The 10,663-nt window shown below is 46.4% G+C and overlaps 1 protein-coding gene across 1 annotated transcript; it reads right to left on the bottom strand.

Moving 5' to 3' along the window:
• Positions 1-5,806: 5,806 nt before the first annotated feature.
• LOC123430737 (trimethyltridecatetraene synthase-like) lies at positions 5,807-7,694 on the bottom strand. Its single transcript, XM_045114582.1, has 2 exons — positions 6,691-7,694; positions 5,807-6,597 (listed from the first exon to the last, which is right to left on the bottom strand). The coding sequence occupies exons 1-2, from the start codon at positions 7,603-7,605 to the stop codon at positions 5,962-5,964; spliced, it is 1,551 nt and encodes a 516-aa protein (XP_044970517.1). The 5' UTR covers positions 7,606-7,694; the 3' UTR covers positions 5,807-5,961.
• Between the last annotated feature and the right edge of the window lie 2,969 nt (positions 7,695-10,663).

Below are 10,663 nucleotides of genomic sequence, written 5' to 3'. Positions count from 1 at the left end.
GCCAGACTAGCTTTAATCTAAAACGAATTATCAAGGGGGTCCCCATAACAACCCCGATCGTGTTAGGAGCGCTCGTTTATGGAACATAACACCGGTAGCCGAAACTAAGGGGGCAAAGGTGGAACAAAACACCAGGCTAGAAAGGCCAAGCCTTCCACCTTTTACCAAGTATATAGGTGCATTAAATTAAGTAGCATTTAAATAGGGTGATATAACAAGGAACCCATGTTATCACATGGAAGCAACTGCACCTGCAACTAGCAACGCTAATAACATGGATAAGCAAGCGGTAACATAGCCAATCAGCGGTTTGCTAGGTCGAACAGGTTGAAGGTTTCATGGCATTGTGGAGAGGCTCATATATAACATGTGGTAGGCAACGAGGCATAATCGGCAGAAGCGATAAACTAGCATGGCAATGATAGTAATGGTATCTGGGGAAATGGTCATCTTGCTTGAGATCCCGCTTGGAAGAAGAACAACTCGGTGAAGTCGGCGAACCAACGTAGTCGAACGAGTCCTCACATTCTGACACGCTTGCGGAACTCTATCGAGACGGAGCAAACGGAAACAAACATCAACACAAATATTCACCACACGATGCCCAACATGATGCACAACCTACTATGATGCATGATCAGTTCAAAGATGCAAGGGATGGCATGGCAATTCACCTCACGCAAACACTACACATTAAGTGAAGCTCGATATGCAACGGGTTGCATATCGACGAAACTCCACGATTAATTATTTAATTCACTCCCGATTATTTACACGACAATATTAAATGTTGTTAACATGGCAAGGGGTGAAACGATGATTCTACCTGTCATACTAGTCGGATAACACGCGAAACATAGAACGGAGCTACGACACAAGAGGCATGCAACACACGATATATATGCCATGAATGTGTCATGCATGCGAGTTCATAACACGGGCAAGAAGGGAAAGAAACAGGTGTCGCCACGGCGAGCGAGAGGGAACCATGGCGGCAAGACGGAAATGATGCCACGACAACGTTCCTATCCTGATAACTCGTCGAGATATCGTGCCAACGTACTGGGAACGCGTGCGGGAACGCTAGATGAAGATGGGGTGATCCCGGTTACCGGGTTCCCATGTGTCGGGGCACAACATAAGAGGGACAACATGCAACGGCCAACATACGACGCAAACATACATTCATCTCATACAACACATGCACTCGGTTCACGACAATGTTCCAATGGTATACCTTCGACGCGTGCGAATCGGAGGGGTTCGACTCGGTTAAGGAGAACAACGGTCGTCGTGGTCGTAGTGGTAGTCGTGGTACTCGGGTCTCGTCGACGGTAGTCGTTCTCTTGGCGTCGTGGTTCACGGTCTTCACATCGGTAGTCGAACACGGGTCTTCGGCGACGTCGAGGAAGTCGAACTCGTTTCCGGGGTCGTCGAGGACGTCGTGGTGCTCGGCGAATTTGTCGGCTCCACGAAGGAGGGAATGGTGCATGCGACGACGCAGGCGGCAGCACGAGCAAATGCGAGCGGAGGCCACGGCTACAAGCGGCAGCAACTAATAGCAAGCTACGACATCTAGCACTAGCAGCAACACTCGGCACAGCAGCTAGCAACCTAGCATCTAACAACAAAAACTACTAGCACAAGCTATAGCAGACAGCTACCTACAACAAGAGCAACAACAACTAAGCAGCAACTATCATCTGGCAGCAGCAAGCACAACAACCTAGCCTAGCAGCAGCAACTAGCTACAGCAACACGCAAGCAAGCTAGCATTAGGCACGGCAAGCACCAGGAAGCAACAACGACAGCAGCAAGAGCATCAGCTAATTAGCAGCAGCAAGCAACACGATGGCTAAGCGACAGCAAACAGCAACAGCCACCATCTCTCGCACAGGCAACAACAACACATGCATCAGCAGCATAGCATCAGGCAAAATTCAGCAAGCAACAAGAGCAGGAGGTCGGGACCCTGGCCATGGCGAGCACGCGGAGGCGGAGGGCCTCGGGAGGCGAGCAACAGCAAGGGACGCAGAGAGGCGACGGCAGGGCGCGCGCGGGAGACAAGGGCGAGGCAGGCGCGGCGAGCACGGGCACGAGGAGGCGAGGCGCGGCCCGCGGGGAACGGCGCACGGCGCGGGAGGCCAGGAGACGGACGCCATGGCGCAGCGAGGGAGCTCGACGACGGCAGGGGTTCGGGGCACCTCGGGGTTGGGCGAGCAGAGGGGCTCGGCGCTAGCAGGGGAGGAGCACGGCGGCTGCAGGGGAGGCCGGCGAGGAGGCACGGGGAACTGGGCGGCGCCCGGGATCGAGGGGACCTGGAGGGGATCGGGCATGGGGAGAAGCACGGGATCGGGAGGAGGAAGGAACGGGGGAAAGAGATGGGGATCGGGACGAGAGTGAGAGGGCTCGCTAGGGCAGGGGAGGAGCCTGCTGGCCTTGGCCGGCTGGGCCTCTCCCTCTCTTTTGGTTTTGTTTTTTTAATAACAACACAGAACAAACTTAAAAGGAAAATATGTTTTAACAAAATAAAAAAATGCCTTTTACTCCTTTAAAAATATACCCCAACTTTTAAAATAGATTGGGACTTTTAAACAAATAAAAATAAAACCCTTTTGAAGAATAAAATAAAACCTCTTTTATTTAAAGAATAAAATAAAAGCTTTTTAAAAGATAAAAGAAAATGAGACGGTTTTAAAAATAAAATAAAAGGAGAAATAAAATAAAAACCCAAGGGGTTCTCCCCACATTTAATAAAAGGACTTTTATTGAAAAGAAGAAGACGAACCCTTTTAAATAGGGGTTTAAAACGGGAAACTTTAGCAAACCGTAAAAACGAAATAAGAGGGGAGAGGGGGAGTTTCTATCGCACTAAGACTCGGTGAGCACTCGAAGCACACACTCAAAACACCACACGCGACAGACGATGCAAGATGCCATGCATGATGCGACGATGCAAACTAAATGATGATGCAACAAATAAAACTAATCACACGACGAAAACAGAAATAAAGGGGAATCTTCTGGGGCGTCGGTCTCGGGGTGTCACATATATGTTGCAAGTACTTGATGATGCTAGTTATGAATTTTGATGAAACTTATGATGATGCTACTACTGTGCCTAATAAAATTGAAATGGTGCCACTTAGTGAATTGCTTGATGTTCATATTACCAGATCTATAGAAATTAAAAATGCCGAAACTGATGAAAACTATGATTCACCATTTATGCCTAGCTCTCCTGATAGACATGATATGACAGATGTACCTGAGGGTTATGTTATGGATGGGGAGATAGCTAGAGACTTTGTTTCTTGCAATGATAGAGATGATTTGAAAAAACTGCTATGTAAACTGAAAGAAAAAAACTATGATGGAGAAAATGAAACATGACCCCGAAGTCGCTATTTCTCCTATATGTGTTACTGATAAGGATTATGAATTATCTATTGATCCCGAGTTAATTACTTTAGTAGAATATGATCATTTTCATGGTTATGAAACTGAAACTGTTGTGGCACACCTTACCAAGTTGCATGATATTGCTACTCTGTTTGCTCATGAGGAAAAGATGCGCTACTACTATATACAAAAACATTTTCCCCTTTCTCAGTGAAAGGTGATGCTAAGAATTGGTTTTTACCCTTGCTCCTCGTTGTGTGCGTTGCCCCCAGTATATTCATTACCTCTCTAAAATATTTTCCTGCTCATAAGAAACAAGGAGTTGTACACGTAATATTTAACTTTGTGCAAATTAAAAAAGAGAATCTCCCTCAAGCTTGGGGAGGCTTATCCAGCTACTTAAAGCTTTGCCTGATTACCCTCTTAAGAAAAATGAAGTACTCGATATCTTTTATAATGGACTAACGATGCTTCTAGGGACTACCTAGATAGTTGTGCTGGTTGTGTTTTTGGGAAACAAACTATTGGACAGGATGACGAACTATTAAATAATATATTTAAAAATGATGATGATTGGACACTTACCGAACCACTGTCGGAATCTATTCAAAAGAAGAGAGGTATTCTATTCCTTAGTCCAAAATACATGCAAGAAGCGAGGAGAACGATGAAAGAAAAAGGTATTAAATCTGAAGATGTCAAGAATTTACCACCTATTCAAGAAGTACATGAACTTGATATCCTTAAACAGGTAGTAGAGGTAAATTCTCTTCGTAGATTTGATGCAAGTGATGTATCTTACACTAAATCTCCTAGTCAATGCTGGGATGAATTTGATAATTACATTGTTAAGCAAGAATATTTTAATAATTGTGTTAAAGATCAATTACGAACGAAATGTTATGATGATTGATCGCTTGAGTGACTTAATGTTTAGAATTGCTAATGATGTTAAAGGTCTAGGCAAACGTGCTTCCATGGTTCATACTCAACTAGACGAAATTGCTAAGTCACAAAATGATTTCCTTGCTGAAATAAATGATAATATGAATAATCATGTTGTTAGAGTAATGACTAGAGGGGGTAGAATGACTGAGGAACCTCTATTTCCTGGAGGTCATCCTAAAAGAATTGAACAAGATTCTCAGAGAATTAACAATGATGAACCTAATCCATCTAAAAAGAAAAAGAGAAAGAAAAATGATAAATTTTTGCATGCTTCTAGTGAACCTGCTAAAGAAAAACCTACTGAGAATCATAATGATGTTTCTATTTGTGATGCCGAGACACAATCTGGTAGTAAACATTCACCTTGTGATAGTGATAATGGCATTATTAAAAATAATGTTCACGTTGATGTTCAGCGAGATAATAATAAAGAACAATGATAATGGTGTGAAAATAGAACCTGCTGAATATCTTGGTATTCTTTTTTCCCTATCATCATTTTGCAAGCATAGACGGAGATGTAGTAGCATACAAGATCAACGCTAAGGTAATGTACATCTGAAGATCTTTTTCTTTGTCTTGCTTTCCTTGAAGTGATACTACTATCCCGGTGCTACTTTTAGGCATTTTTATTATCTGGGAATTTGCTTCCTTGTGATAAGCGTTTGTTTCCTCCTCGAGAAATGAGATGTGACATGGACAATCCCATGTATTTTAGTCTGACCGAACAATGTTGCTGGAGTATATATACCTACTGAAATATATTTCTTTTCTGGTAACTTTACCATTCACTTTGATATGCTTGCTCTTCTTCCTGGTTTTTAGTGAACTTTTGTCAGATGACCCAAATAATGCTCGCTTACTATTTATGTAATTACATAAAAAGGTTAATTCTTCATACTGCATGTCATATCTGAGGCCATCTTGCACAAATTGTGCTGGGTGAAGAAATTCTAGGTCCATGTACGCGAGGATATTAAGCACTGGTAATTACGCTAACAAATTCATACAAGCGAAGGAACGCCAATTCAGCATTACCCGCATGACGGAGAAGATCAGCTTCTACTGCTTGAAGAAATAAAGTGACAAGTAAAGTAAGAATTGGAGATAACTCCATGACAAGTAACCACCCGAGGAAATAATCATATTATTCTGAAGAAATTGTCGACAAGAGATAAAGACCAAAAGCAGATCATTCGCAGTACTAATGAAATACAATACACTTTATAGGATTATATATTCTCTTTATTTGCGCATGTATGACATCTAGCTATGTGATATATTACCATAATCCGGTGTCTACCATGTTGTATTTCTCTGTTCATACAATCCACAATATCTATTGTACCTTTCTCACGCAAGCATGCAATCTTCCCAGTTCCCATGAGCATATACCTGCTCATGAGAAATTCACACAAAAGTTACCTATCAAAGCACAATATATTGTGGTAGCAGACTCGAGAAACAATAGATTAAGTTACAAATTGAGCGCGCCGCGCGCGACCCTCCCCGCCAGTCTTCCTGTTATTTTCCCACATGACTGTTGCAAGTTGCAACACAAGAACACAATAAGAGACGTCGCGGGAAGCACAACAAGTGGACAGCAATACACTAATGGCCGCTTGCGTAGAGGTGTCCTGAGAGCTTGGGTTTCATTACGACCTGTAGCGGGAACTTGCGCGGGGTCGACAGTCCAAAGATCTCCTCCATGCTCAGCTGATCCGTCGGCATGCCATCGGGGAGCTTGCACACAAAGCCGTGCAGCAGGTTGGCGAGGCTCACATGGATCACCTTCAGTCCCAGACTATACCCGGGGCACATCCGACGTCCGGACCCAAACGGCAGCAGCTCGAAGTCGTGCCCCTTGATGTCGATCTTGCTGCCGATGAACCGTTCTGGTGCGAAGTCCTCCGGTGCATCCCACGCTGTCGGGTCGCGGCCGATAGACCACACGTTGACGAGCACGCGTGTACCGACAGGAATGTTGTAGCCACCGACGAAAGCATCCTCACGGGACAGACGGGGTGCCAGCATGGGCGCCACCGGATGCAGCCGCATGGTCTCTTTGACGATGGCCTCCACATAGGGAAGGCTGGGGATGTCGTCCTCCGTCACCCATCGTTCTCGCCCCACCACGCGGTCTAGCTCCTCTGTGGCCTTGGAGAACGCCTCGGGTTTCTTGAGCATCTCCGACATGGCCCACTCGACGGTGATCGCCGTGGTTTCCGTGCCTCCGGCGATGAGGTCCTGCATGTGATTAAAGAGTTAGCATCAGCATATAAGTATAATATAAGAAGTTTATACATACTTATAGAATGACGGAAAGATGGATGAACTCACCTGAATGAACGCTTTGACGCCATTCCGGTGGAGCTTGACCTCAAGATTTGGGTCGCTGGCTATCTCCAGCAGCACGTCAACCATGTCCCGCGACACGAAGCTCTCACCCTGCAGGCGTCGCCGATCGTTGTGGTCGTCCAAGACATGTTCCAGGAACCGATCGAACCTGTTACTCAGCTTCTTCATCCTCTTGACGTACCCCTGCAGGTCCATCCAGTCGAGCCATGGGATGGAGTCGCCGATGTTGAGCACGCCGTTGAGGAAGAACAGCTCGTCTATCATGCACTTGAACTCCTCCGGCGCCATGATCGCCGAGCCATCCTCGCCCGCCACCTGCTTCTCCAGGTACTTCCTGCCCAGCACCATGCGCGAGATCACGTTCAGGCTCAAGGTGGTCAGGTGGTCCTTGAGCGCCACGACGCGCCCGGAGGCCTCGTGCAGGCCGCAGAGGAGGGCGCGCATCTCCTCGCGGCGGATGTAGGCGTACGACTCGAGCCGCCTGGCGCTGAAGAGCTCGGCGAGGCACACCCTGCGCGCCTGCCGCCAGTGCGCGTTGTACGGGGACCACGTGATGGTGCTGTTGTCGTAGCCGGTGTGCTTGCCGGCGGCGGTGCTGGGCCGGTCGGTGAACACCACGTCGTGGGTCTTGAGGAAGAGCTTGGCCATCTCGGCCGAGCTGCCGACGACGACGGGGAAGGACCCGAAACGGAGCTGCATGAGCGGGCCGTACTGCCTGGAGAGCGCGTGGATGGAGCGGTGAGGGAGCGCGCCGATGAGGTTGAGGTTGCCGATGATCGGCCATGGCTTGGGGCCCGGCGGGAGGTTGCACGTGCCTTTGCGGCGGAAGACGGCCTTGAAGAAGAGAATGGTGGCGAGCACGACGGCGAGGAAGGGCGCCCATGGTGGCTGCTCCATCGAGATTTGCGAGTGGGTGGCGGCCGTGCAATTCTTGAGCTTCTAACCTCATATTATTAAGTGGCTGGGTAAGTGACCGATCAACCGCTCACGAGCCATGGCGGATGGAAATGGTATGGCAATAACTACGCTCTGAGTCAAAAACAAACTTGGAGTCGTTAGTCTTGTGTCAGTTTCCTTCTAAAAATTAGACGAGTCACAAGCACACGACGCATTAGACAAGGAGGCATCCTGCGTCATCGTGTAATACGTCTGCCTAAGTGGGAGAGCATCAATCACCATATGTCTGCTGCAGGTTCTCACGTACTCCGTTCCAAAATAACCATGACAGGTAGCAGTAGTACTATTTGGAAAGGGTTGACTAACGGGCAGCCTGAATTAGTGAATTTACAATTTAGGCCAGTCATTTTATTTTTATGTGTATGAATCATCTCTGCGTCGATGCTTGCATGTGCATGTGCGGGTTCGCTAGATAGCTTCGGCTGGGTGCACTATGGCTTCTTTTTTTTTTTGAAAGGGCCAGTGATGGCTGGTTTTCATTGATCATAAGCAGGGAGCATTGGTAAAAAGTGGTAAATGCGGAGATCCTAGAATCAAGGAAGTAGAAAGAAGAACAATAAAAAGGTCATGCCCGGAGGCCTACAAAAGGCGATAATCTCACGCCGGGTCCCTGAAGAGGATCTTTTTTCAAAACTACTACCAAATTTCTAAGAAATTAAAAAAGCACCTGTCAAAAGAAAATAAAAAGCAAAACTAGCACCCTTCGGTCAGGTGGAGGCCGAAGTGGTGCCTGTCGGCCAGGTGGAGGCCGAAGAGCTCCTGTCAGCCACCAGGAGGCCGAAGAGCCTGCCGTCGGTCAGATGGAGGCCGAAAAGCTCTTGTCGGCCACCAGGAGGCCGAAGAGCCCCTGGATAAGTGCCCCCCTCCTTTCTCCTCTGACCCCTCTTTTCACCCTCCCCGTCCTCCAGGCTCCCCAGCTCCACCTCCCACTCCCGTTGCTCTCTGGTGATTCCCCCCGCGTCGATCTCTTCGCTCGTCACCCATTTTCGTATTGAACCCGCGTAAACAATAGATCAGGGCTCTCTCCAGAGGCCTAGGGTATTTTTTTGCTTCCAACCCAATCAAATCTCAACTTTCAACTCGGTTGTCGATTCAGTTCTTATTGGTCACCGTTAGTTTGCAGGTAAATGGCTTGCCCATTTTGTCGAGCTCCAGGTGGCCTTTGTTCTTCCTTTGATTCCGGTGCGTCTGTATTCACTGTTGTGCTGGATCGTCGATGTTGAAGGCGTGTTTTAAGATCTATATCTTGTTTATCTGACTGTGCCATATGGTTGATGTTGTTTTGGTTGGAATGTATGCGAATGCCTTTGTTTATATGATTATGATGTTTGCTTCCATTCTTGTTGTAGTATGTTCCGTGCAGTGCTAGATCACATCTTGCTCGGTACATTGAGGAGTGCAGAGCTTTAGCTATTCGCAGGGGTGACACAGATATTGATCTTGCTCTTCACAACAGTGAGGGTAACATATACCATGTTCTGTTTAGACATGGTCGGATGAGCAGTAAATTACATGGTTCTTCATGGGAGGAACTTGTGAATGATTATGGTCTCCCTCATCGTGACATGATGACTGTTAGGCTTGAGCACTATGGAACTATGATTGGTGTCGATTTTCATCGGGATGGTGTTATGTTGTTCCCTTTACCCTGTGTTGGTGAGTTATTTGTTGGACTGATTTTTAGTTTTGTTTCAGCTTATACGTTTTGTTGTTCTGCTCAGTTTGTGAAATCATTTTTTGTAGCTCTTGAGGATCTGAGTGAAACTCAGAGGAAACTTGTTGACAGTTGTTTTTATAGTCGTGGTGTCACTCTGGATTATCATCAAATGTATGTCATGTCGCGACAGCTCTTTGATGACAACTACATATTGTGTACTCCTTTAGTTCATAAGATGGACTCCACGAATGTTATTTCTCAACATATGGTGAGCTTTGAATTCGGGTACTTTTTATTTGTTTGTTCTTTGTTGTAGCATACTGTTTTAAATTTAAAAGCTGAATATCATATAACTTGATGTTTTTTGTCAGGTCATTCCTAGCATGGTTGTGGGGAGTTTGAAGGAATTTATGTCAATTCCTAGGACTGGTTCTTTAACTCTTGAAATTACTTTGGATTCTGAAGATGGTGATATATCCATGAGCATTCCTTGTTCCTACTTTATTGGCTTGGATGGTAGAATGGTGTTGAAGAAGGAAGGTTTCGGTAATTTTCTTCTCGCATCGTCTATTGAAGTCAACAATTTGGTGCTCATAACCTTCAAAGAGCGTGAACATGAGCTAGTTGTTGTTTTCAGCAATCTGCCATAGTGATCGTACTGTCTCGCCATTTTCTTTCCCCCCATACTCTGCCGCCACTTTCTTTCCCGCCATTCTCTACCGCCACTTTCTTTCCCGCCAATTTATCCCCCCTACTTTCCCGCCAAATTTCCCCCGCCTCATTTCCCTTCTCGTTTTCCCACCATCGCCCTTGTTATCTGAGTCTATAAAAGGAGGCATTGGACTGCCTTCCTCCATCATCCAGCCACACTTGAAAACACTACCACTTTAGTCATTATGAGTTTGTCTTGCTCGGATCAAAGCATAAGGCCTAAGAAAATGAAGAGTGCGAGTTTGCCTCGGGGGGTGGAAGTAGTTCGTTGTTGGTGCGGTGATCTCTGCAAGGTGAAGGGGGTGACGGATTTTTTAGATTGGCTCGGCATGAAATTTTTCACGTGCGCCAATTATGAGGAAGATCCACCCATTGCTCCTTCACCATACATCAGTCCTCCGGTATGCTCCAGTCATCAAGAATAAACATGTTGTAGATATTATTGTTAGCTTGATATATATATTTCTATTTTTGTTGTAGTCTCCTCCTTTGTGCATGTACTATCGTTGGATCGATACAGAAATGCCGGACTGGACGGTGACCGAGATTCGTGAAAGAGGTCGTCGTGCATGGGCTAGTTTGGACTTGGAAGAGCGTCGAGTGAAGGCTGACGCACAGGAGAAAGTAGAG

Source organism: Hordeum vulgare, chromosome 2H (assembly GCF_904849725.1).
Source record: "Hordeum vulgare subsp. vulgare chromosome 2H, MorexV3_pseudomolecules_assembly, whole genome shotgun sequence".
NCBI classification, from domain to species: domain Eukaryota; kingdom Viridiplantae; phylum Streptophyta; class Magnoliopsida; order Poales; family Poaceae; genus Hordeum; species Hordeum vulgare.
The sequence above is the reverse complement of the archived record's forward strand: the minus strand, read 5'-3'. Positions and strand labels throughout refer to the sequence as shown.

Coding starts and splice junctions, on each gene's coding strand:
- LOC123430737 (XM_045114582.1), bottom strand. CDS start 7,605: ATGGAGCAGCCACCATGGGCGCCCTTCCTCGCCGTCGTGCTCGCCACC. Junction 6,598..6,690: donor GCGTCAAAGCGTTCATTCAG/GTGAGTTCATCC, acceptor AATCACATGCAG/GACCTCATCGCCGGAGGCAC.